This window comes from Diaphorina citri, unplaced genomic scaffold, assembly GCF_000475195.1.
Source record: "Diaphorina citri unplaced genomic scaffold, Diaci psyllid genome assembly version 1.1 scaffold68, whole genome shotgun sequence".
Taxonomy (NCBI): domain Eukaryota; kingdom Metazoa; phylum Arthropoda; class Insecta; order Hemiptera; family Psyllidae; genus Diaphorina; species Diaphorina citri.
Window position 1 is genome coordinate 195,758 of NW_007377505.1, and position 27,953 is coordinate 223,710.

General features: G+C 37.8%; 3 protein-coding genes across 3 annotated transcripts in view; all 3 read right to left on the reverse strand.

Moving 5' to 3' along the window:
- LOC103519944 (long-chain fatty acid transport protein 4-like) overlaps positions 1-24,384 on the reverse strand; it is a 57,309-nt gene extending 32,925 nt beyond the window's left edge. The window contains exons 1-4 of the mRNA XM_026831233.1: positions 24,274-24,384; positions 18,413-18,524; positions 6,893-7,188; positions 3,448-3,598 (exon numbers count right to left, since the gene is read on the reverse strand). Coding sequence (XP_026687034.1) covers positions 3,448-3,598; positions 6,893-7,188; positions 18,413-18,457 — 492 coding nt within the window. The 5' untranslated portion in view covers positions 18,458-18,524; positions 24,274-24,384. The remainder of the gene's footprint in view (positions 1-3,447; positions 3,599-6,892; positions 7,189-18,412; positions 18,525-24,273) is intronic.
- LOC103519845 (long-chain fatty acid transport protein 4-like) lies at positions 1,985-3,237 on the reverse strand. Its single transcript, XM_008484936.2, has 2 exons — positions 3,088-3,237; positions 1,985-2,576 (listed from the first exon to the last, which is right to left on the reverse strand). Exons 1-2 carry the CDS (start codon positions 3,212-3,214, stop codon positions 2,422-2,424), a joined length of 282 nt encoding a protein of 93 aa, XP_008483158.1. The 5' UTR covers positions 3,215-3,237; the 3' UTR covers positions 1,985-2,421.
- A 1,576-nt stretch (positions 24,385-25,960) lies between the features above and the next one.
- The window catches only part of LOC103519962 (probable G-protein coupled receptor 158), a 30,917-nt gene continuing 28,924 nt past the window's right edge, over positions 25,961-27,953 (reverse strand). Inside the window, exons 8-10 of the mRNA XM_026831239.1 lie at positions 27,380-27,444; positions 26,717-26,842; positions 25,961-26,050 (exon numbers count right to left, since the gene is read on the reverse strand). Coding sequence (XP_026687040.1) covers positions 25,961-26,050; positions 26,717-26,842; positions 27,380-27,444 — 281 coding nt within the window. The remainder of the gene's footprint in view (positions 26,051-26,716; positions 26,843-27,379; positions 27,445-27,953) is intronic.

A 27,953-nucleotide genomic window follows, 5' to 3' on the forward strand; every position in this document is an offset into this window, starting at 1 on the left:
TTTTTTTTTTTTTTTTTTTTTTTAATGAAGGAGACTATGACTACTAAGGTACTATGGTCCCGAAAGCGAAAAGAGTAGCAAGACAGAGTACCTATAGGAGAAAGCCAGTCGTTCCGAGAACTAACCTTATCTCTTTATAATTTCCGCCCCCGGTAGGAATCGATTCCTTGACCTAGCGTTTACAAGGCACGAAAACTCAAAATGGAACCTTGTCATTTTTGGACTATACATTTAACTAGGGACAGAAATTACCACTAAAGTCTCAACACACTAATACAAAACGTACCTTATCAGTTGTGGGAGGGACGAAATCATCACAGGTAGGTTTCATACCTACATCAGTCTTGGACTTGGGGATGGAAGATGGTCATATCTTGTGCAGGAAGAAGTCAGCTTTCCTGAAATCAAACAGATGGTAACCTCTTCAGATCCTTCTGATAACAAGTTGTTCAAATCACATCCAACTTTGTGACATTTAAGTTTGTTTGACACAACTAAAATTTCTTTTCTTTATTGAAGTCCATAAATTATCTAGGTAACAGTATCCACACCATGTAACATACCAATAGCCAGAGGAGCCGGCGTTGCATACACCAGTTCGCGATGGATCACTGCTAAGCAACGTTAGGCGTGGTTGGTATCCAGATGGGTGACCATCTGGGATATCTTGTGCTGCTGGCTATTCCTGGTTCCACTCAAGTTGGGTGTGGTTAATGTGAGGAGGGGGAGAGCTTGTCACCGCAAATGGAAGGTAAAACCTCCGTCATTAAAAACCTCAACAAATATTATATTTACAAATACATATTTATCAAACAAAACTATCTGGTTTTCCAGAATTCTATATAAAAATAATAATAATTGATAATACATTATTAATAATAATATATATTAAGGAAAATTTAACCAACGGGCATATACCTATACCTATTTGTCTATTTTAATGGGTTTACCTACAAAAGAAGTTTGTTCATTAGAAAAACAGAAGCAGTAAAATTCAGGTACCTAATGAAATACCTACCTACATAATGACTTAATGACTCATCTCATGAGCAATTATTTAGTGAAATGTAAAAATAATAGCACTTAATTGCAACCTACCCTAGTGCCTATCAAGCTAGTTGTAGAAGAGTGACAAGCTAGTTGTAAAATTTAAACAATAGGTACAAGTTTTACAAAGTAACGTAGTTCCTAGTAATTTGTTATGCTTGTAGCTATTACACCAAGTAAATCTTTAACACAATAGGTAGGTATAATGTATAATGGCCAATTAACAAGTATTAAGCACCAAAGTCATCCATCAGTCCTACTGGGTACTAAATAGGGAAAATGATACTGTGGATACTAGTAACGTAGTTCCTGGTAATTTGTTATACTTGTAGCTATTACACCAGGTAAATCTTTAAAACAATAGGTACCTAGGTATAATGGCCAATTAACAAGTATTAAGCACCAAAGTCATCCATCAGTCCTACTGGGTACTAAATAGGGAAAATGATACTGTGGATACCTAATTTTAAACTTGAGGTACCTACACGTAAAACATGTGAAACGTGTCTGTGTCTGATCTAAAGCCTGATTCTCGTTTATCCAGGTTCGACTGTATTTTGTTTATCTGTTTTTAATAATAGGTATGTTACCTATCATAATGACTCATTGACTCATCTCATGAGCAATTACTTAGTGAAATATAAAAATAATAGCACTTAATTGCAACCTACCCTAGTGCCTATCAAGCTAGTTGTAGAAGAGTGACAAGCTAGTTGTAAAATTTAAACAACTGCAACTGCTCCATTAAACTAAGGTATAATATGTTTATAGGTAGAAAACAATAGTAGGTATAGGTACACCCCATTAATGGTGGTATTTAAAATACTTCATAGTAATTCTTTATAAAATGTTTTGTAACAAAAACTATTATGATAGTTTTTTTTATTAACATTTATTTAAGTGTGATTTTGATAGTTTAAAGTTTTTAATTTTTTTCTTCTGTAATAACTTTTGGCTTTTTTTTCAACTTGGGACTTGGAAAACTAACAAGGAAAGAAACCTTATTGAGCTGCATTGAAATTTGTGCGAATGTTAGCGGCGACAGCACGTTGAATGCACCGGTTCCCAACCAACCAAGAATCCAACAATCAGAGGATCAGAGCCACGTTGGCTGATATTCGGCTGGGTGACCATCTAGGCAACCGCATGCTGATGGCTTTTCCCGACTTCACTCGGATGAGGTTAATGTGAGAAGGCGTGAAACCCACGCCGAATGGAGCGTAGAACTCCCGTCTCTGAAAATCTCTTGTACAAGTGCTGTTAAAACCTTTGAGAATTTGGTACCATGTGTTTTCTGGCAAGGTTTTCCGCATATCAAGGATTCGTTGGCACGATATTTTGAAGCTGCGACGATATTTCGAAGGGTTAAGCTTCTCAGAGTCTTATATTACCCTGGACAAGATCCTTATACACCTCTGGAGTTAATTCTTCGTAGACACCTTTGCTAGACAGATAGTATAACCTGTCCTGAATAACGTTCGGGTCAAAGCCTTCCTTCTGCAGATCTAACTTCTTCAGCTTGTACGTACCTGAAAAGAACAATAGGTAATAGCAATGTAAAGCAACGTCTGCTACACTCTATACACTATACTATGGCTCACGTTCACAATCATGAAACTTTTTTTTTCCTCCACCAAATTTCTTTTGTCCGGGGTAATTTCTATGCGATTTATCGTCCCATCTAATGGTAAGAAAAATCGAAACGTGTGTACTTGGGTTATGGAGGGCCTTTAGATTTCTGGTCTGGATCTGAATAGGACAAGACGGTGTGGCTTTCACCTGGCTCCGACCAAGAAGCCCGTCACCCATTCAAATTCCCACCACGCCGGACGTTACTTCAGTTCCTCTTACCTGTCATCTCTACTTCACGCAGACACCGTATGAACAAGGGTCTCGCATAGGAAGGCAAGGCTTTCTTGATTCCTTCTGATAATGCAGTCACGTCCAGACTTTTGTTAATATCCAAGATACCACCTGGCCCAAACCAAGAAGCCCGTCACCCATTCAAATTCTCACCACGCCGGACGTTACTTCTCTTACCTGTCATCTCTACTTCACGCAGACACCGTATAAACAAGGGTCTCGCATAGGAAGGCAAGGCTTTCTTGATTCCTTCTGATACTGCAGTCACGTCCAGACTTTTGTTAATATCCAAGATGGCGGCCATTCCTGCACGTCCCTCATATCCAGGTACCTGAGGGAGAATATAACTCTATTAGTAAATGTAAATGCAGTTTCTTTGTGTTATTATGTCACAACTTTGGTGCTCACTGCAGCATTGTAGGATTTTCCCAATATCTCAAAGTGAGATGAATGTGGAAACGGTTAGCTTGTCGCCAACTGGGGGGTAAAACCTTAGCCTCTAACAAAAACACTTACACCTCTGACAAAAATACTTACTTGCTGAGCTGTCCACTCGGTGTTTTCAAACATGAAGATAACCTTGTTAGGACTCCGGACGGCATGTTCCCGGAATATGTCAGCTATGGTCAAATCCTTCTGGGCAACACGTCTTGCAGCCCACAGGAATCTCAGGTACCTTTGTAGAGCCCTGCAATTTAAACAAATTTACTCATTATCAGGATTTTGTCGAGGGAAAGGGCCTGAATGCTCCAAATTTTAGGAGTCTGGCTTACAATAAAGGAGACAAATGAAGCTCGAAGGAGGGGGGGGGGGGCTCGCCCCCAAGCGGGAATCTTTTTAATGAATCTAACTTTAATGGCACTGTCCCCTCCATTCGGTGACAAGCTACCCGCCGCGCCTACTCGAATTAATCTCATCCAGCCTGAAAAGGGCCGGGAGAAGCCAGCAGCTAGGATTGCCCAGATGGTCACCCATCCGGATACCAACCACGTGCAACGTTGCTCAACTTCAGTGATCCATTGGGAACTGAGCTATCCCCGCTGGCTCCGGTATCCTAACTAAAAGGGGTGGAACTTTTTTTTATTTTTTAATAAGTTTCCATTTATATTTGATTGACAAAAAACTCAGAACATACATTTTTCTTATAAATGGTATACCCACCCGTATAAGCAGAGCTTGTGCCACGGTAATATTGCCAAATTTCACAAAAGTACATAGGTAGGTATGCCATCAAATCCTGGCAATTTTTTTCTCTCATTTCACTTCTACAGCTCGCTCGAGCCATAACGGGTTGATAAGAAGTGTCGTAATTAAAGAACCACTGAGCCTGTGTGGCCTTGACGAGTACCTATACTACCTAAGTACCTAATCACGGTGTTGGTAATCAAGAATCAAGATAGCGTGATGTATCTCGGAACTCACAGTAGAGTAGAAGTCTTGGCAAATCGATATACAGGACACCCGAGCAGGTTTCGGTAGGAAGAAAGCGGATGGTCCAAACAAACCAGTTAAGAAGGGGAAAAACAAATCCCAGTAGAAGATCCCAGACAAATCCCAGATAGGTACCTCCATCATTTATACAGCTAAGTTGAGACTGGAAAGGTGGAAAGTCGATTTTCCCAGTTGATAGTTTTTTTTTCCATTGGTCCAAATAAAGTTGTTTTGAGGTGAAGATTGCTGAAAGTTTGAAACAATTCACAACTTACGTACATAAGTTGTGGACTTAGGGAGAGTTTGCAAAATAACGAGGACACAAAGTAAAACTTCATTTACAAACTAGAAACTTATGGGAAAGGGTCACCTGTTCCCCTAAATTAAACAAACAATAACTAATTAATATACGACGAAATATGGGGAAATTTCAAAAGAAAAATATTGACTATTGACGATGCAGGCAGGTGTTGGTACTAATCTCATACATAAGTAAATAGGCAAGGGAAACATTTTCGCTGAATAAATATGAATTATTATTCTGATTATTCTTGATTCCAATAAGAAACATCTAGCATTTAACATTCTTTTATGAGATGATAAAAGCATTCAAACAATCTTTTTATGAGACAAGTTGAAGAAAAGCCATTGTCACACTAATATACTGAGATTACTCCAAAACAGGAAATAAGTAGAGCAATAAAATTAATCCCGATTACATAACGACCTGGTAGTTAGTTCAATTTTATTCTAAATGAAAATGGACATGTCCAGTGCCCAGCCTGGGTAGGTATTTAAAAACTATTGTTCTATTTAGCTCATGTTCAATGTGGAATAAAGGACCAAGTAAGCATGTGGGGAACCAAAACTATTGTCTTCTCTTATTGCTTATGTTCACTATGGAATACAGTCAGAAGGAACAAACAAGTATGTTAGGTGCCGACTTGAACCTAACCTTTACAAATACTATTACGAGGATGATATGGAACTTTATTTTTTAACTGTCAGTGCAGTCTCAACTGAAGCATAGGTAATTATTGCACATCGCACAAACGACAAACGTTCATAAGTGACTTGTGATTACTGTGAGATTATAACTTTCATGGTACATAAATCACTAACTGCAGACTGTATGGTATGGCTGTGTTGCCTATCTATAAAATTCATCATTAAATTTTTTCCCCAAATATGATGTTCATAAGTAGGTATATATGTTTTGTTACCTAAATGGAATTTATTTTTTATGATTTGTACCTACGTACGTAAACTCTGGTGTTTGAACACATTAAATTTAGGATTAAATAAATATTAAACTTGGGATTTTACAATAGGTAATGTAGGATGTAGGGTATTAAGTTGTTGAGTAATCATAATACCTACCTACAGATGGAAATTCGATATCAGAGTGTAAAATGTAAGGAAATCTCAGAAGGAAATGAGTGTAATTCAAAATGCAATAATGACACTTGAAACTCGAACTTATCATGAAATTTTCAGCGTAGGTTTGCCTATGCTAACAAGTAGGCAACCCCTCTTTGAAAACTCATATGAGGAAAATAATGAATGAAGTACCGGTACAATCGAATTTTCTATGAGTTAAGTTAGTAGCCTCCAACCTACCTACCTAAGAAAACAGGTATAAAACAGGTACATACTTAGGATAACGAAAGAACTTCTATGGGTGTATGGTGTTTTAAAAGGATGACCCTGACAGGAAAATTTATGAAATAATAAATAAAAGATATTGAGGGAGAGTGAGAGGGGTAAAGAGTAGGGTAGGTACCTATCTAATGAGAAAGTTGAGGCATTTTCAAGTGAAGGGCAAAATTGAACAATATGTCAAAAGCCCCAATGCAATCAACACAGAAATAAAAACTGGAATAGCCCAGTTTCTTATCTATTTTGAAACACAGATAATCATCTCAAGAACAAGATGAACAAGATTTAAGAAAAAAATCAGACACAATTTATTCTGTCCCATACTACTTACAGAAATATTACATAGTACATGTAAGTAGGTACATAGAAATAAAAACTGGAATAGCCCAGTTTCTTATCTATTTTGAAACACAGATAATCAACTCAAGAACAAGATTTAAGAAAAAAATCAGACACAATTTATTCTGTCCCATACTACTTACAGAAATATTACATAGTACATGTAAGTACACATACTTTGTATGTGGGTATAATTTGGTAATTTTTGGTAATTTATTTATTGTTCCATAATACAAATATAATTGCTTAGAACATTAAAACATATAAAAAAAGAGAGAAAAAAAAATAAAAAAGAGAACATAGGAAAGGAAAATAATAAACCATTAATTTTCTGTCCATCCAAGCAGACAAAGTAGACTTACAAATAGTCCTTCAATTTACAATTTACTTAAGTAGGTTAATACTTGCCTTAAAATGATAATAATAATAAAAAAGTTTTACAAAAGCAAAATCGGTGGGTTTTTTCAACAGAATACACAAGAATTTTATTATTGAACTTAACTGGAAAATCCTTTCAGATAGTACATTAAAAGGTCAAATCAGTATTACTTACATTAAATCCCTTGGTGCAGTTCTAAACAGTAATATCAGGAACTGGTAGCCTCCTCCAGCAACGAGATATGCCACAAAAGCCACTAATGCCAGCTGCACCAAAAACATCCAACCAAATGACAGCCAAATCATGGCGGAAAACAACAGCAATAAACTGAGCACGAGAAAAACTTTGAGACCAAACTTCAAGAGTTTGCGTATGACAGATTTTTTTACTTTCTTTGGTGGTTTGTCATTTAGTGTGCTGGAATCATGTTTTGGTTTGGTGACCTTAGGGAAGCCCAATTCCACATCAGTCTGAAACATACAAAAATTGATTTATTAATAAATAGGTTAGTATTCTAATAGATTGCTTTCTTTTAACTTGGATGGTGTAACCACATTTGCAAGGCAAATACTTCCCTTTTAGATTACATAAGACTGAAAACTTGGAAATGAATCAACAGCAAAATAAAATATGACTCACAGTTTTGTAGGTATTGTGTTATAATTCATTTGATATTTCTCCTGCCTTTTATGCTTATTTATCACTATATTAGTCTCTTTGCTTGACCTAGTTGGCAGTTTTGTGATGATTCACAGGAGATTACACTGGTTTTTTTACAGACCCAGTCCTGGGAACATTCCACAGAGCTACTTTGTGGAATATATTCTCCATGTGCTTAGATTGAAATGCTAGGCTCTAAAATGTTTGCATTAAATTTTGGGCCTGAACAAGCCTTTGAGGGACCACAAGAAATCTCTACCTATTGCCATAGGAACTTCTGAAATGGCTTGTCCAATACAGATATTTTAGGGTTTAACTAAGTGAAAGGCTTAATATTGCTCTGGAAGTACCTTTTTCCCACGTGAGTTCTACATTTGGTACTTGTGCAGAAGACATGTCCATGGAATATTGCTACCAAAGGAACTGGCACAAACGAGCAGTGACCAGTGTTATTATAGGCTTAGGTTAAACACAAGAAGGAGTTTTCACAATTAGAGCAGTGATTAGTGTTATTATAGGATTAGGTTAAATACAAAAATGAGCTTTTCTTTTCCACGGACATGACTTCTGCATAATTAACCTACGTTTCACTTAACCACTAGTAGGTGCCATATTTTTGAATAATTGCATTACTTTCCTTCCTATAGGATAAGGAAAGAAAACACTGTTATATCAGTAGGTATTTAATAACCCTGTACTAAGGTAACCCTAAACAAACCATAACCCCATCATGATCAGTAGCATTGCCAAACTCAAATCTCCTTCTAAGCATTATGCTCAAATGATAAATAATCTCATAAAGAAGCAAAAATCCGAAGGTAGGCACCGAATTGGGATTTGAATAATTGATTAATTGACTCACACTTCACGGGTCCCAGGATAAATCTGGATTCTGGAGTCATAACAGGGGATAGAGGTCAGTAACTGTTATGATTGCCTCTTGATCCGAAATTCCGAATACAAAAATAAACGACAGTAAAAAATATCACGAGCTATTATCACAAGGAACTCTCAGTAACTAACAGATTTAAAAAGTTAAATCAACCAGTTTTGGTGATAAGGTGATAAGAGGAAGGGAGAACCCGATTCGAGACCGAGATTGCAAAATTTGCAAGAGAGCTGAGAGAGTTCCCCTACCCCGTGCAACATGCAAGATGCAAATTGCAAGCTTCGAGATTGCAAGATGCAAGTTGGGTGGGGGAAGTTGTTTATCTTTTTGTAAAATGCGTTTTGATTGAAATATATTACAAGAGGGATTTTTTTCGGTATGAAATTCCCATCAAAAAATTCCCTCGTGTTTACAAAAATGCATGCCACGTTGCGTCGCGTACCGATTTATCAGGCGTTCTTTGTATATTCATTTCAGAAACTTCTCAACTGACTATTGGGTACTGGGCTACTGGGGAATAGTGGGAAACTTTTTTATTCCAGTTTTAGACAAATCTTCTCACTTCACATTTCGCACTTCGCAAAGGTTAAAGGTAACTGTTTTAACGTAATATTGATAAACCTTTGACGTCATTCCGACTTTTTCCCAGAAATGGGCTCCCAAAAAAGGGTCACAGGGTAAAAAAGCTAATGATGTGTCCCCATATTTTTTCTGACCATACGCCCTGATAGTTTCGTCGTAAAATCCAACGATCTCCAATCTCCAGCTGTCCCTTCAATATTATATACCTATATCGTATGGCATTTTAACAAGGTATGTATTTGTGAATGTATGTAGGTACGTTACAAAGGTACCTATGTATGTACCTAGCTGTACGTACATAGATAGGTACGTATACCTAGTTACTTAGGTACATATCTACCTATGTGATGTAGATAACTCAAACTATACGAGTATGTATTTATGGGTTATAAACTTGAAATTGGTAATAAAAAGTCCCTAGCTTATTCCTCTCTCTACTTATCCAATATTCAACCATAGCATCCCGTAGTAAAATGATTGATGTGTCATAAAGTGTTTATAGTGAATGGTTTGTGTTTGTATTTACGTTATGGCGAATAGGTGAATCGTTTATGAGATATGAATTTAGGTGAATGGATTCTGAGGTTTACGTTCATAAGTGAATATCTAGGCGCACGGCAGTGCGCCAGGCCAAGTTCCGGCCTGAGCACGCCAGTGTGATATATTACACGAAGCATTTCGACGCATTTTTACCCCTATCATAACTCCGTCAATTTTCAATGTAATCTCACGAAATTTGGACCATATGTTAACCTATACTTCCTTATTATACCTGCAAAATTCCAAAGTTCTAGCCTTACCGGAAGGGGTAGAAAAAACGGTTTGAAAATCGCTAATTTTACGACTGACTGACTCACTCACTCAAATGTTGAGATAGAATAGAACAACTAGATATATTTTCTTTCCTTCTTCTGATCTCTATCTTCTCTTTTAGATAACCACATAAAATGACTAAATCTTCTGATCTCTTTTCTTTTCTTATTTTAGGAACCAAAGGCACCGTCATCTCTGCATTCGGATCATTACCCAAGAAAACGAAAACATCCCATAGCTGATCTTCATCGCGTCACTAAATCAACTGATCTCCACATAGTCACCAGCGGAAAGTGAGTACAATTTACAAGTCTTTTCTGAAAACTATATTTTGAAGTGATGGAGAATAGTCTTTTGAGAGTCAAAGCTAGTTGGAAGGAGAATATACAAATGTGTGTGTTTATTGATAGATACGTATTACGTATGTAGGTATACTTGCTTAGATGTAGGTGATGAAAATGATCTGCAGCTTTGTCACAGTATGACTTGCATTGGACATGATGAAGAGATTTCAAACAGAACTCCTGACTCACCCTTTATTCTAGCTTTTTTCAAATGGAACATCAGAGGTGTACGATGGATCGATCTCTGGGCAGGTACAAAAGATTTGACCTAAGGAGACGTGATGACAACAAGAAAGAAAGAAAGAAATCGTCGTGATTTTCTATGGCTCATTAATATTATTGTGTATTGTTACAGAGAAATCTCTCTCTCTCTCTCGGCTCTACTAGTCTCATGATTCCGAGTCTCGAGTTTGATAAATCATTGACTATTCATCTCAGACAATATTGAAATGGCATTCACATAATATACCTATAGTATTCAGCTACTCAGTACCATAATAGCACCACGTATTCGATATGAAGTATGAGTATGACGTATGTCTTCATTAGTTTCCCATTAGACCAACTTATGATATTATACCGTAACCCTAAATCATAAGTATACCTCTTTACCAATATGTATAGCCCTAATCATATACCTATTTACCAATATAACCGACATCATTACCAGGAGAATGCAGTTGATGCACGTTGCACGAGCTCTCTAAAAAAAATATATTGAATACCTTTCTATTGAACCAGGAGTTTCTAACTCGTTATACCTAAATATCACATAAGTAGAGGTCGTAATAATTAGGTATGAACAACTTGTCCTAAGCGGACAGTCTAAATAAAGCACTATACTTTAGGTACTTATTCTGCAAGAGCGCAAGAGGAATGCAAAGTGCTTTGTTCACTTTTGTTGCCCTGGGTTATATTAATTCAACGCTGCAAAATTGTTGGCTGTTTAGAGGATCAGGGATGATTCATGATGATTCGGGGTATTAGTCGTTTCCGACTTTCTTAAAAATCTCCACTGTCAAGAAGATCAGGGATACTTACCTACATACAAACATACATATTCATTGTAGGTTTTGGTAGTTTCTTGGCAGTATCACGTGATGTCACGTATACCGTGTATCTCTATACCTTACGAATTGTCACGTGTCATTAAGCTTTGGTCCCCTGACCAAACCATCTATCAACCTATGTAGTCTGAACCAATCAGAGTGGACTTTCATCAGCCATATCTCGAGCAAGTTCAAAGCTCTCTGCTCTAATAATAATCTTGGTTCAAGATCATGGTCAAATATTTACAGAGAGCTTGGGGGGTCCCCTATGCTGAGAGCTAACACACACCAAAATACGTAACTCACTTGGTTTGTTTGTTTTTTTTTTTTTTTTTTTTTATTATTCCTTATTATACCTGCGAAATTCCGAAGTTCTAGCCTTAACGGAAGGGGTAGAAAAAACGGTTTGAAAATCGCTAATTTTACTACTGACTCACTCACTCATCACTTTGAAACTTTTCACACTAATAGAGTCCCACATAGTAATAACAATGCATGGCAAGTTTCGTTGGTCCACATCAAATAGTGTGGGAGCTAGAGCGAGTTGAAAATGGTTACTTTTCATACTGACTCAAGAGTAGCAAGACAGAGTACCTATAGGAGAAAGCCAGTCGTTCCGAGAACTAACCTTATCTCTTTATAATTTCCGCCCCCGGTAGGAATCGATTCCTTGACCTAGCGTTTACAAGGCACGAAAACTCAAAATGGAACCTTGTCATTTTTGGACTATACATTTAACTAGGGACAGAAATTACCACTAAAGTCTCAACACACTAATACAAAACGTACCTTATCAGTTGTGGGAGGGACGAAATCATCACAGGTAGGTTTCATACCTACGAAAATTGGGTTTAACCCCCACCCCTGAGGGTTAAACCTGTGTAATTGTTGCTCCTTTGAAATTCTATTAAGTGGGGTATCAAATGAATTGTTTCGGTGTGGACAGTCTATTTATGATGTTTACAACAACAAAAAAGTGAAATTGCAAAAAAATTGCTGCAGGAAGAAGTCAGCTTTCCTGAAATCAAACAGATGGTAACCTCTTCAGATCCTTCTGATAACAAGTTGTTCAAATCACATCCAACTTTGTGACATTTAAGTTTGTTTGACACAACTAAAATTTCTTTTCTTTATTGAAGTCCATAAATTATCTAGGTAACAGTATCCACACCATGTAACATACCAATAGCCAGAGGAGCCGGCGTTGCATACACCAGTTCGCGATGGATCACTGCTAAGCAACGTTACGCGTGGTTGGTATCCAGATGGGTGACCATCTGGATTATCTTGTGCTGCTGGCTATTCCTGGTTCCACTCAAGCTGGGTGTGGTTAATGTGAGGAGGGGAAGAGCTTGTCACCGCAAATGGAAGGTAAAACCTCCGTCATTAAAAACCTGAACAAATATTATATTTACAAGTACATATTTATCAAACAAAACTATCTGGTTTTCCAGAATTCTATATAAAAATAATAATAATTAATAATACATTATTAATAATAATATATACCTATTAAGGAAAATTTAACCAACGGGCATATACCTATACCTATTTTTGTCTATTTTAATGGGTTTACCTACAAAAGAAGTTTGTTCATTAGAAAAACAGAAGCAGTAAAATTCAGGTACCTAATGAAATACCTACCTACATAATGACTTAATGACTCATCTCATGAGCAATTATTTAGTGAAATGTAAAAATAATAGCACTTAATTGCAACCTACCCTAGTGCCTATCAAGCTAGTTGTAGAAGAGTGACAAGCTAGTTGTAAAATTTAAACAATAGGTACAAGTTTTACATAGTAACGTAGTTCCTGGTAATTTGTTATACTTGTAGCTATTACACCAGGTAAATCTTTAAAACAATAGGTACCTAGGTATAATGGCCAATTAACAAGTATTAAGCACCAAAGTCATCCATCAGTCCTACTGGGTACTAAATAGGGAAAATGATACTGTGGATACCTAATTTTAAACTTGAGGTACCTACACGTAAAACATGTGAAACGTGTCTGTGTCTGATCTAAAGCCTTTATGTTAAAGCTAAGTTACTGTGTGACTTTGTGTGTTACCTCTGAGTGATTAGCTCATCCTTAGCTATAATAGGTAGGTATTATTATTTTGCAAAATGAGATATTATGGAGTCATTGGAATTTAGATTGAATAATAGGTAGGTATCTATTATCTACCTACCGATGCGATGGCACTACTGACTCGATTGGTAATCGTAAACACGGTAATTCGTAAACAATACACAGACAAGTCATAGGATGTGGGCATCTATTAGATTACCTAATCGTCCAATCCTAGGAATCCTAAGCTGTATTTTATACATGTGGACTGTGTTCCTAGGTGTAGTGGATGTTTAAACATGGTCTCAATGTGTGTGATTATGATAAGATTATAAGATATGGCAATATGTGATAGATGGGTACCTACAATAGTTGTTGGATAATATCTATCCGGTGGTTCATTCTTTCTTGACGTTCGCAGAAAGTGGTCAATTGGTCATTCTCGGTACTCGGTATTGTGTTTATGAGTCAAAAAGGCATTTTTCCTGTTGAAAAAAAAAAAAAAAAAAAAAAAAAAAAAAAAAATTAGGAACAGCTTCTCAATGTGTCTGATTATGATAAGATTATAAGATATGGCATAGATGTGATAGATGGGTACCTACAATAGGTGTTGGATAATAACTATCCAGTGGTATATTCGCTCTTGACGTTCGCAGAAAGTGGTCAATTGGTCATTCTCGGTACTCGGTAGTGTGTTTATGAGTCAAAAAGGGATTTTTCCTGTTGAAAAAAAAAAAAAACACACACACACACAATTGCTTTCTGGTGAACTCGGTTGCTAAAATTTGAGACTATTTTCATAAAGAAGAAGAAGAAGAAGAAGAAGAAGAAGAAGATGATGAAGATGAAGAAGAAGAAGAAGAAGAAGAAGAAGGAGGAGGAGGAGGAGGAGGAAAAATGGTATGACTAAGGGCCTATGCCAACTAAGCCTGTGCTCATAACTCATTAATTCATGCACATAATATGAGTCTTCTTTACTCATTTGTGAGAAAAGAGTACCAATAAATCACAAGACATAGGTACCTACCTACGAGAACATGAGTAATTAATTAAAAATACCTACATAACACCTTTGTTGCTCTTGAGATTTATTTGATTAACAACAAGTCTATGAATTATACTAACTCGTAATCCAGGTGTTTTCTCAATTAACCTTGTACCCAGAAACAATGGTATGACTAAGGGCCTATGCCAACTAAGGCTGTGCTCATAACTCATTAATTCATGCACATAATATGAGTCTTCTTTACTCATTTGTGAGAAAAGAGTACCAATAAATCATAAGACATAGGTACCTACCTACGAGAACATGAGTAATTAATTAAAAATACCTACATAACACCTTTGTTGCTCATGAGATTTATTTGATTAACAACAAGTCTATGAATTATACTAACTCGTAATCCAGGTGTTTTCTCAATTAACCTTGTACCCAGAAACAAGAGCTTTGTTCTCATCTTTAACTCATTCAGATTGAAGATTACCTAACAAATGACAATCACACAAAACTCATTAGCGCATAGGCGCCCACTGTGATAGAATGACAGTGACCATTAAAACAAAAGGAATCAAGGTGAACTAGCAACCTCCATGAGTTGGAATCACACTAGGCACGCTGGAGGTCCTGGGTTCGATTCCCGGCAGACTTGAAGTTTTTTCGGCTCTGTGCTTGGAACGCGGGATGCACTCAGCCTCTTGAGGACAATCGAGTAGCGGCATTACGAGATTTTCAACCAATCAAGTACAGGGTGTCAATTAATGAGGTGATAATGGTTGTCTTTGTAATGCTTTAAATGGCACCTACATAAAAATTTGAAATATCTCAGCTATAAATAGGCTTGCCAAACGTCCCGAATTGGCCGGGACAGTCACCAGTAGCGGCATTACGAGATTTTCAACCAATCAAGTACAGGGTGTCAATTAATGAGGTGATAATGGTTGTCTTTATAATGCTTTAAATGGCACCTACATAAAAATTTGAAATATCTCAGCTATAAATAGGCTTGCCAAACGTCCCGAATTGGCCGGGACAGTCCCGAATTTCAGGGGGTGTCCCGGCGTCCCGTTCAGTTTTTTTTTTGTCCACTTTGCTAAACCTTTATAAACGAGAAAATGTTGTATTAAACCGCCTTAAACGAAAAAATGAGTTGGTCCCTTGGATTCTCGTTTATCCAGGTTCGACTGTATTTTGTTTATCTGTTTTTAATAATAGGTATGTTACCTATCACCTATCGTACCTATGTACATATCGTACCTATGTGATTTCGCGATTATGTTCGCGGATTTGCCGATTATGTTCGCGGATTTCGCGATTATATTCGCGGATTTCGCGATTTTGTTCGCGGATTTCGCGATTATGTTCGCGAATTTCGCGATTATGTTCGCGGATTTCGCGATAATGTTCGCGGATTTCGCGATTATGTTCGCGGATTTCGCGATTATGTTCGCGGATTTGGCGATTTTGTTCGCGGATTTGGCGATTATGGTCACAGATTTGGCGATTTTGTTCGCGGTTCGCGGATTTTGCGATTATGTTCGCGGATTTGGCAATTATGTTCGCGGATTCGCGTCCCGAATCGACATTTTGGATATTTGGCAAGCCTAGCTATAAAGTAAAACACAAAAATCATACCTAAATATGTACAACTATAAGTACCTACAATGAATAATTACTAGCCTAGCCTGTGGTCAGTTCTTCAACTGAGCTTTTGGCATGGGTACACTGCCGCATTCCATATGCCTACGTAGGTACCTTAGGTATATATTTTATTACCAATAAATTTAATAGTTTGGCAACAGATCTATGGGTAGGATCCTAGAAACTGGACTTTTTTAAAGGCGTTTAACGTCACTCTATAGGTAAATACCAAAGTAGTGACGTGGGTTTTACCCTTCGTTTGGCGACAAGCTACCCTCCTACTGATACGAGTATTAACATCATCTAGCCTGGGAGAGGCCGGAAAAGCAGCATGTGATTGGTCAGATGGTCACCCATCCGGGTACTGACCACGCGCAACTATTGGAAACTGATGCGTTGTATGTGTCGCTCTGCTGACTGACTAAATTGCTGCTTCTATAAAGGAGGTTTGTCATCTCCACTAATATCGGTCTCTCTGGCCTTATAAAGGAGGTTTGTCATCTCCACTAATATCGGTCTCTCTGGCCTTATAAAGGAGGTTTGCCATCTCCACTAATATTGGTCTCTCTGGCCTTATAAAGGAGTTTGTTCATCTCCACTAATATCGGTGGAGGTCTCTCTAATCCTGAATCTTTCATCCTTTAAAATACGTCAATATCCAAGCAAAATGCAGATTGGTATCTTGTTTAAACATCAGAGGTGTAGGTAGGTTATAGTTAGGTACCTACCTCACAGGTCATAGATACCTATTAGGAAAGTTAGAGGCGGGGTTTGAATTGAGGTACAATTAAATGAGATAATTACTCCCAGGTATCAACAACCTCAATCTGAATTCTTCGTTTCATAACAATAAAGTAATAAAGCTAAAAACGTGGGTACGTACTGCTATTGCTCAGTGCTCACATATTAATTATTTATCAGTAGGTAATAAAATAATTGATACCTACTTACCTCTCTTAAAGCCAGCTACACACATTGTCTTCCAAACTTGGTTTTCCAATCTAATCTCTAGCCAGCTTGGTTGGTAGCGCGTCCGCATAGTGAGCGCTAGGCCGTGAGTTCGATTCCCTCCCGGGGCGGATTTTTATCCTGAACGTATAATGTTTGTTCTCGGAAAGGCTGGCTTTCTCCTATCCTGTCTTTCTTCTCTCTTCGATTTCGCGACGATAAGACCTTAGCAGTTACAGCTCCCTCTATCAAATCTCTTAAAAAAAAAAAAAATCAATTTTTCCCCAATGTTTTATTTGGGATTTTTTTTTTTGCCCGATTTTCTCAAGGAAAGCTTCTTGTCATTTTCCTCGTCCCCTCAAATTCATTAACACCACATGGATGACGGGAAAAATATGTTAAAAATAGAATATCGGAGATCTTGAATTTTTGGATGTAGAGGTGAATAAGGAAACGAAACACATAGGTAAGGCAATTAGTAAGTAACTAACATAGGAACCTATGTACGCAAATATTAGGTAAAGATGTTCAAACTGAACCCTATAGCAGGGTTTTCGCGGAAGATTTGGCGATTTTGTTCGCGGTTCGCGGATTTTGCGATTATGTTCGCGGATTTGGCAATTATGTTCGCGGATTCGCGTCCCGAATCGACATTTTGGATGATATAAAGTACAACACAAAAATCATACCTAAATATGTACAACTATAAGTACCTACAATGAATAATTACTAGCCTAGCCTGTGGTCAGTTCTTCAACTGAGCTTTTGGCATGGGTACACTGCCGCATTCCATATGCCTACGTAGGTACCTTAGGTATATATTTTATTACCAATAAATTTAATAGTTTGGCAACAGATCTATATGGGTAGGGTCCTAGAAACTGGACTTTTTTAAAGGCGTTTAACGTCACTCTATAGGTAAATACCAAAGTAGTGACGTGGGTTTTACCCTTCGTTTGGCGACAAGCTACCCTCCTACTTATAACGTCATCTATCCTGAGAGAGGCCGGAAAAGCAGCACGCGATTGGTCAGATGGTCACCCATCCGGGTACTGACCACGCGCAACTATTGGAAACTGATACGTTCAGTGCGTCGCTCTGCTGACTGACTGAATTGCTGCTTCAATAAAGAAGTTTTGTCATCTCCACTAATATCGGTCTCTCTGGCCTTATAAAGGAGGTTTGTCATCTCCACTAATATCGGTCTCTCTGGCCTTATAAAGGAGGTTTGTCATCTCCACTAATATCGGTCTCTCTGGCCTTATAAAGGAGGTTTGTCATCTCCACTAATATCGGTCTCTCTGGCCTTATAAAGGAGGTTTGTCATCTCCACTAATATCGGTCTCTCTGGCCTTATAAAGGAGGTTTGTCATCTCCACTAATATCGGTCTCTCTGGCCTTATAAAGGAGGTTTGTCATCTCCACTAATATCGGTCTCTCTGGCCTTATAAAGGAGGTTTGTCATCTCCACTAATATCGGTCTCTCTGGCCTTATAAAGGAGGTTTGTCATCTCCACTAATATCGGTCTCTCTGGCCTTATAAAGGAGGTTTGTCATCTCCACTAATCAATATAATATACCTATGCCAGCTCCCATGGCGTAGTGGTCACTGCGCTCGCCTTGCACGCGGGAGGCCCGGGTTTTCCCGGCGGGGACAGAAACTACCACTAAAGTCTCAACACACTAATACAAAACGTACCTTATCAGTTGTGGGAGGGACGAAATCATCACAGGTAGGTTTCATACCTACATCAGTCTTGGACTTGGGGATGGAAGATGGTCATATCTTGCGCAGGAAGAAGTCAGCTCCCCTGAAAACAAACAGATGGTAACCTCTTCAGATCCTTCTGATAACAAGTTGTTCAAATCACATTCAACTTTGTGACATTTAAGTTTGTTTGACACAACTAAAATTTCTTTTCTTTATTGAAGTCCATAAATTATCTAGGTAACAGTATCCACATCAACAACCTCAATCTGAATTCTTCGTTTCATAACAATAAAGTAATAAAGCTAAAAACGTGGGTACGTACCGCTATTGCTCAGTGCTCACATATTAATTATTTATCAGTAGGTAATGAAATAATTGATACCTACTTACCTCTCCGATGGCCCTACGTTTACCAATACCAATACCTCTCCTAAAGCCCGCTACACACATGTCTCCCAAACTTGGTTTTCCAATCTAATCTCTAGCCAACTTGGTTGGTAGCGCGTCCGCATAGTGAGCGCTAGGCCGTGAGTTCGATTCCCTCCCGGGGCGGATTTTTATCCTGAACGTATAATGTTCGCTCTCGGAAAGGCTGGCTTTCTCCTATCCTGTCTTTCTTCTCTCTTCGGTTTCGGGACGATAAGACCTTAAAAGTTCAAGTTCCCTCTATCAAATCTCTTTAAAAAAAAAAAAAAAATCAAATTTTCCCCAATGTTTTATTTGGGATTTTTTTTGCCCGATTTTCTCAAGGAAAGCTTCTTGTCATTTTCCTCGTCCCCTCAAAGTCATTAACACCACATGGATGACGGAAAAAATATGTTAAAAATACAATATCGGAGACCTTGAATTTTTGGATGTAGAGGTGAATAAGGAAACGAAACACATAGGTAAGGTAATTAGACTAATTAGTAAGTAACTAACATAGGAACCTATGTACGCAAATATTAGGTAAAGATGTTTAAACTGAACCCTATAGCAGGGTTTTCGCGGATATGACAGTCAAACCTATTTAATAAATCAGGTAAATAATAAATATGCAAGTAGGTACCCGTGCCTAAATAGGTATATATATAAAAAAACATATGATACTAATTGCTGGCTTACTAATTATCAAATAAGTTGATTCTATGTCCTCATGTATGTGCGAATTTTAGGTAGATCCTAATTGCACAAAATTGCAAGTCATTCAGCCATTAAAATTTAAGCTATAAAAATATGCAAAATCCCATTTCCTGTATGCTATTGTTCTAGGGGTGTAAATGTGTAATAGACAAGTAGACATGTATTATTTTCCAACAGTCAACATTCAACCAAGTGATAAACCATTTGAATGAACAAAGTGTTTTCCAAGTTTCGCTTTTTGTTTTTTATTTTATTTACATACTTATTATATTTTAAGGGGTTTGATAGAGGTCTGAGGTCTCATCGTTCCGAAAGCAAAGAGAGAAGGAAGACAGGGGAGGAGAAAGCCAGCCGTTTCGAAAACTTTCGGGACGATAAGACCTCTTCACTTTCGGGACGATAAGACCTCTTCACTTTCGGGACGATAAGACCTCTTCACTTTCGGGACGATAAGACCTCTTCACTTTCGGGACGTAAGACCTCTTCACTTTCGGGACGATAAGACCTCTTCACTTTCGGGACGATAAGACCTCTTCACTTTCGGGACGATAAGACCTCTTCACTTTCGGGACGATAAGACCTCTTCACTTTCGGGACGTAAGACCTCGACTGTTACAGTTCCCTCTATCAAACCTCCATAAAAAAGGACATGTCCTCATCAACGGTTTAATTTCAGATTCATAGAGCTCCATCCAATAGGAATCCTTTTCCTGAGTGAGAACTAGAATCACTGAACCATTAGTGGATGTGTATATTATTTACCAGCAGAATCAACACTCAACAAAGTGCAGAACTAAATAGGTAGGTAAAGCATTATTAGCTGAATCCAGTCTACAGTGCTCTATGGTCCATTGAATTGTCGGGCAGTTTACTTCGCGATCATTAAGGTATTTAGGTCGTGGCAGGCCTTAACCAGGTGAATGGGTTTAGGAATCCTCTAGAGTCTCTAGACTGCCATGGAGCCTAGACTGATTTCATGGTGCATTGTTGTTACGTTTGGACAAAAGACTCTGCATACGAAGTTGATAATATTAAAAGTCTTTAATAGAGGAGGAGGAGGAATTTCAAATTGTAGTAAGCATACTTAAATGCTTGTCACAAATATCGTTCCCCCATTATTCCACCTAGATAAATTTTATGACTTGACTTGGACTCGAACCACCAACCTCCAGATCCAAAGTCCAACGCATTAACCACTGAGGTTGGTAAAAGTCCTTATTACTAATTGGACGTTTTTGATGTAGGCATCAACGACAGCGCTGACGTCAACATTCCTTTCAACATTGAGTTATAGACTCGGGTAAGTGCCTGCATAATTTCGACCTCAGGCAGAAATTAGAAATAGAGAGAAAGATCTAACATGAATCAAGATCGATAGAAAGTTGGACTAGCCACGTGTGGTTCTAGGAAGACAAGAATCCAAGAATGCATTTGGATAAAGTCAAAGTTAGCCGATAAATATACAGCATGCCGCAGCAAATACACTCGTATTCAAATTATCCTCTTTCAGCCTCCAGATAATAATGCAAATATACATACCTACTTCAAGTATTACATAGTACCTACCTATCTTAGTCTTTCAGCCTCTAGATCTCTAATCCATTGTTGGAATAACCTTGGCCGAGGTTGAGACATTGAAATCTGCCGATGAACTGATGACTTTGGGCAATTCGAGAAAAGGTTAACAACACAAAAAAATCGTCTCCAACCTTATAGGTAAGTAGTTATCTCTAGGGTAGCACAATGACAGAAGACTCTTCCTTAAAAATTCGGACTGACAAAAGAGATTTGCACAAAATATGTTAATAAGAATTCGGCAAAATATCTCACACATAAAAAATAGGTAAACAAACAGGTATTTTTTCTTCTTCCTCTCCTTCTCCTCCTTCTATTTCTCTTTTTTTCTCGCATGGAGTGTAGATTGCGATTTTGTTTGATATCTATAAGTGAGATGGACACAGACACAGGCCTCTGATTTTGCCCTTGGATAACCACAAGATGAAAATCATATTATTCATATTAAACATGGTTTTGCTAATAGTAATCTTAATCTCACATCCAGACATCAATCTGTGAGAATGTGGTGAGCTATGACCAACAGATTCACCAAAGCCATTTTTCGTATGCTCTTCGCACTCAACCTTTGCTATTTCTTTACTTTAGCAAGGGAAATTTCAGGCTGGTCTCTTCTCTGTTTAAAGTCCCTCAGCCAAACTACGCTGGCCTACCCCAGCCTGCAGACGCTATGGCATCTCCTAATCTCTACAATCGACATATTGAGCGTTACAACTGGACCATGCCACTTATAACGGATAGAAACCTATTGACGTAAAATATTCTAGGCTAGCGAAGAACGAAGTATTACAGGAAATCTCATTATATCACCAGACAATAGATAGGTACTATTAGTTTCGGGACGAAAAGACCTCTTCACTTTCGGGACGTAAGACCTCGACTGTTAAGTTCCCTCTATCAAACCTCCATAAAAAAGGACATGTTCTCATTAACGGTTTAATTTCAGATTCATAGAGCTCTATCCAATAGGAATCCTTTTCCTGAGTGAGAACTACAATCACTGAACCATTAGTGGATGTGTATATTATTTACCAGCAGAATCAACACTCAACAAAGTGCAGAACTAAATAGGTAGGTAACGCAAATACACTCGTATTCAAATTATCCTCTTTCAGCCTCCAGATAATAATGCAAATATACCTACCTACTTCAAGTACCTATTACATAGTACCTATCTTAGTCTTTCAGCCTCTAGATCTCTAATCCACTGTTGGAATAACCTTGGCCGAGGTTGAGACATTGAAATCTGCCGATGAACTGATGACTTTGGGCAATTCGAGAAAAGGTTAACAACACAAAAAAATCGTCTCCCAACCTAGGTAAGTATTTATCTCTTGGGTAGCACAATGACAGAAGACTCTTCCTTAAAAATTCGGACTGACATAAGAGATTTGCACAAAATATGTTAATAAGAATTCGGCAAAATATCTCACACATAAAAAATAGGTAAACAAACAGGTATTTTTTCTTCTTCCTCTCCTTCTCCTCCTTTTTCTCTTTTTTCTCGCATGGAGTGTAGATTGCGATTTTGTTTGATATCTATAAGTGATGGACACAGACACAGGCCTCTGATTTTGCCCTTGGATTTAACCACAAGATGAAAATCATATTATTCATATTAAACATGGTTTTGCTAATAGCCTAATAGTAATCTTAATCTCACATCCAGACATCAATCTGTGAGAATGTGGTGAGCTATGACCAACAGATTCACCAAAGCCATTTTTCGCATGCTCTTCGCACTCAACCTTTGCTATTTCTTTACTTTAGCAAGGGAAATTTCAGGCTGGTTTCTTCGCTGTTCAAAGTCCCCCAGCCAAACTACGCTGGCCTACCCCAGCCTGCAGACGCTATGGCATCTCATAATCTCTACAATCGACATATTGAGCGTTACAACTGGACCATGCCCCTTATAATGGATAGAAACTTATTGACGTAAAATATTCTAGGCTAGCGAAGAACGAAGTATTACAGGAAATCTCATTATATCACCAGACAATAGATAGGTACTATTAGGTAGGTTGGTACATCAGATATTGTATAGCGGGCAAAGAAAACCACAAACAACTATCTCTGATATGCAAATGATTTGCAATATATGCAGTTGTGATAGGCATTTCTCATCCATTACCAGGAGAGAGGTGTGATTGCAGCCTTCGTCAGATAATTAACAAATCTGTTATCAACTTATCATGTTCCATATATCTAATGTCTATCATGTTCATGTTGGGTGCTCATGCAAGATCGTATTTAGGGGTGGGGCCGAGGGGGCCCGGGCCCCCTCATTTTTATCCTTTACTGTAGGTCAGGTTCCGAAAATTTGGAGAATCCCCCCGGGTGCATCACTGTTTGGCCCCTCGCCCCCCCCTCGACAAAATCCTGGATACAGCCCTAATATGATCATGTACTATTATTAGCTCCCATGGTATATGTATCTACAACAACATAGGTAGGTATGTATTAATGTACATAATTAGGTAGGTATAGGTATCTACATGAGATCAAATGAAAGGATGTGAGTGCGGTATGTTGTGACCGCTATTTCGCAAGATTTTAGCGGTCAATTGATGGCCATCTCTGACGCGGGATTTTCTTCGAATCATACTTGTGGTAGGTATATTTACGTTATACATACCCTACATATATGTATTTTAGTGTAGGCATTACCAAATCTGTGATATATCTAGTCTAACTTCTGATAATCAATAGTAAACAGGTACCTAGATTTCTAAATTATCTAGTGCAAATATGAATTTCAACGGGTTACTTTCTTGTACTACCTATTCTGGTTAAACAAGGAGGATACCAGCCTGAAATTGCCCTTGATAAAGAAATAGCAAAGGTTGAGTGCGAAGGGCATCCACTCGGAAATTTTTTGTAGAAACCAAATGTCAGTCCAAAGCAATCACCCTAGATTGAGAGAAAACGCCGACCCCGTCTGAACATGGTAAAAGGCGAGACTTTCTTGTACTCTGGTGTTGACCCATTACCTACATACATAAATTGGGGAGTACCTACGTATTACCACCTATACCTAGGTCTCATATTGCCCATCTTTTGAAAGATAGTTTTTGGTACTTTTTGCACATCCACTAATAATCACTAATTATCAAATAACTAAATAAATATTCTAATAGTTTTATCCAACTTACCTTTTCGGCGATCGATTTTCCAAAACGTAAATTCTGCAAATTCAAAATAATCAAGATGAAATAAAGTCCACTATAACTGTAGCTTGTTACTCGTTAGGTAAGTAGGTATCTCTTCTATCTTCTATGATACGTATAGTATTCAGGTGTACGAAAAACAATAAATTTGTGTTAATAGACAGTTAGGTAATTAAATAAAATCAAATGAATGTCAACATACGAGCTTATAAAAGTAAAATATTAGTAAAATGTACCCTAGAAGGTATACGTATTTCTTTTAATTTTAGTTACCATTTAATTTGATAGGCAGGTGAATAGATAAAAGCTTCATAATTTAGGTAAAATATTAAGTATTGAAGCTAATAACGAATTAAATTTGATAGGTAGCAAAAATAGGAATTAAAAATTAATCTGACTGCAATAGGTAATTAGGATTCCAATAAAGATGGAGAAGCTGGGTCTCATTAAAAGCTAATTAGGGGCAGTATTTTGTTTAATTACTATTCAACTACCAAGCGACCTACAGCATGTGACTGCCTGCCTTTCTTTTATGGGATGCTATACATTCCCTAGGCAAAGCGTGGCATTACAAATGTCTACATAACATCAACTGTGGCCGTACATATACCTAGCATTTAATTCAACATATAATAAGGGTTAAAGATGAGAAAATAACAGTATATATCATAATTATGGGTGACAGAAAATTCTGCAAACTACATTTATCCCTCCTGGTATAATAAGGGTTAAAGATGAGAAAATAACAGTATATATCATAATTATGGGTGACAGAAAATTCTGCAAACTACATTTATCCCTCCTGGTTTGGACAATAAAGATACCTGGTTTTGGAAATAACCAGGAAAACTATAGTCTTTATACCTATTTCTACCTACTGTGTGTAAATATTTAGCCGAAAACTTTGGTATTCGCAAAGGTAATATGCAAGCTTTACAAGAAAAGTGATAGAATGAAATATGAATTGAATAAACAGGAAAATACAATTAGCGTTATCCTAAAATATTTCCAGCTTTTATGTACACCAAATTGTCCTAAATATACAACAAAATTTGAAATGAATTTATTATGTACTTATAAGTGTTTATAATAAATAAATTATGAAAGACGGTGAATAATAAATAAACTTATCAATGAAAACAAAACGGTTAACTTTACATGGTAACTAAACATTAAATAAATTACAATAATTTGGGGTAAATTATATAATAGCAGTATTTTTAATTTTTAAATATTATTTATTATTGGTTTTTGAGGGAACCGAGCGCTTGTCCTATTTAGAACGTGTTACGTGTTTACTTATTTATTTCATTTTTTCCCCAATGAATAGGTATACCCACATACATCGCTCCAATCGACTGCGCCATTTATTGAAAATTAAATCCATTTTACGAATGTTGAAAATTTTATTTCATTTTTCCCCCAATGAATAGGTATACCCACATACATCGCTCCAATCGACTGCGCCATTTATTGAAAATTAAATCCATTTTACGAATGTTGAAAATACACTCGAGAGCATTGACTTTGGGTCACTTGGACCAATCTTCATGTCCGAGTGGGTTCGACAACTGTACAATATCCTGCAACTGTACAATACAATTTTGGCACGCAAGCATCATGCCAAAAATAATGGCATGACGATCTAAGAAGGACAAGCCTGCAGTCCCCTTCAAATGGCACAAAAATTTGGCACTCCTACTCTAACAAGTTTGATTGATATGGCAGCCAATGGTTGTACTGCACAGGTTCTCTTCTCATCCTATCTTAGCAATAGCGGATATAGGGTGAGTTGGGCTAATTTGAGACATTTTCTTCAAAGTAAAAGGACTTACTTAGATGCTGATCATCAGTGGCGTAGCGTGTATGTATGGCGTGTATGGCGGCCATACAACTCAAAAGTTCACTCTAATGCCCATAAATATTAATGGCATCTCTTTCCTATAGTATAGTTTCTTCAAATTAAATATACCCCGAAGGCAAGGCAAACCCACACCCTTAACAAATGAAGAGTGCCCGAATACAAGTGATGTGGCTGTCATAAGGGAATTGAAACCCTTATGCCGGCCACTCACTCTCAGGCGGTCTGACAGACCTAGGTCGGAAGCTTTTCCACCTCACACGTTCGCCTCATCGTGAGTGGATGGCCTTTAATTTATGTTGTTGTTGTTGTAGTGGCTTCAGATGTGCTGGCAGAATAAACAAAGGATATATTTTTTTTTCTGGCATGCACCAGTGTGATGGTTTCTAGTCAACCATCGAGAGGACTTGTGCTTGTTCTTTAAAAGCACAGAAAACCCTTTGATAACCGCCAGCTAGCTAGGCTGGTTAGGCTTAGCTCTTCTCCTCCCCGTTTAAAGTCCAACAGCTAGACACTAGTTTGTTCTCTGTTTAACATCCTAGCCAGTCTTAAGTTTATTCAACTCACCTGTAGAGAGAACCTCCTGTGGGCCACTTTTCGGCCTCCTCGTCTCTTGGAGATGTGTGGATTGTTTTGACGCAAGGTTTTGTTCTTCAAGATTTCCAGCTGAGTGTACAGACGCTTCAGTTCAGCCTGGCCAACAAGAGAGGGGGGAATTTTTTTTTTCTTTTTTTTTATTAAGGGTATGAGACATTTTTACCTACATAGGTATTTCTGATTTTGAAAATTTGAGCCGATTCCAATAGAGTTTTGTTTGTTTTTTGTTTTTTAAATTTAGGGAATGAGGGGACCCTATTATGAAAATTTACAGCCTTTTTCCGAATTCTGAAAACTTGAGCCAATTTCAAAAGAAAAAAAAAAACAAGGTTTTGTCGGGACACTTTAGCTGTTTAACATACCTATGGTTGGATTAACCAATATTTTTTCAGCCTCTAGAAGGCGTGGTGTTCCATTTGATTTGTATAAGATTAACAGGGCTGTTAAGGTAACAGGACGTTAGGGGCTAAAAAGAAGGTTGGTGAGACCCATCCCTACTCTGGGAAGCGGTGCTGAATATTGCAATATTGAATAATTTCCTTTTAGAAAAAGGATAATCAGCAAAGTAACTAGGGTACTATACGGATTTGTGACTCAAAAAGGTCTAGGTAATTCGTGCGATTCCGGACTTACGCGTATATCATCGGGATTCATGTCGGATATATTGACTTCGGATATATCGATGTCAGATATGTAGCCTGTCGGAGTTAGAAACATGTCCGAGTGGGCGATAGGTTTGCACACCGGAGATGCCGGGTTCGATTCCCGGCCGAACCCGGCAGAGTCGAAGTTTCTTCGGCTTTCTGCTCAATTTCTGGTGTACTCAGACTCGTGAGGACAACTGAGTAACGAACAGTGTGATATTACCAGAGGTGTTAAAATCAGTAAAGGGGGCTTGAAGAAGCTTAACTTGTCCTTTATGGGCGTTTGCCCTTATATCTAAGCCTCGGAGTGGGCTTTTTTTGTATGAGTAAAGGATCAGTGAGACTATGATTTAAAAAATGTACCTATAATTATTATAATGGTTTAGATAGAGGTCGCAGTTAGTGAATTAGTTGGGACGAATGGCAGAGGCAGACATTATATCCTACCTGTATAGTTTCAACAGGATAGCTCCGTAGCACACTATGAACCCTAGTTCTCTCAACCAGGAAGCTAGTAAGCACTGCACGGTAGTAGGATCCCAGAGGTGAACCAATACCTGGAA

Bases quoted from the DNA above. Each gene is read 5' to 3' on its own strand.
- LOC103519845 (XM_008484936.2), bottom strand. From the start codon at position 3,214: ATGGCCGCCATCTTGGATATTAACAAAAGTCTGGACGTGACTGCAGTA. The intron at 2,577-3,087 runs GTAAGAGAAGTA...TGTTCTTTTCAG, and splicing joins GCGTGAAGTAGAGATGACAG to GTACGTACAAGCTGAAGAAG.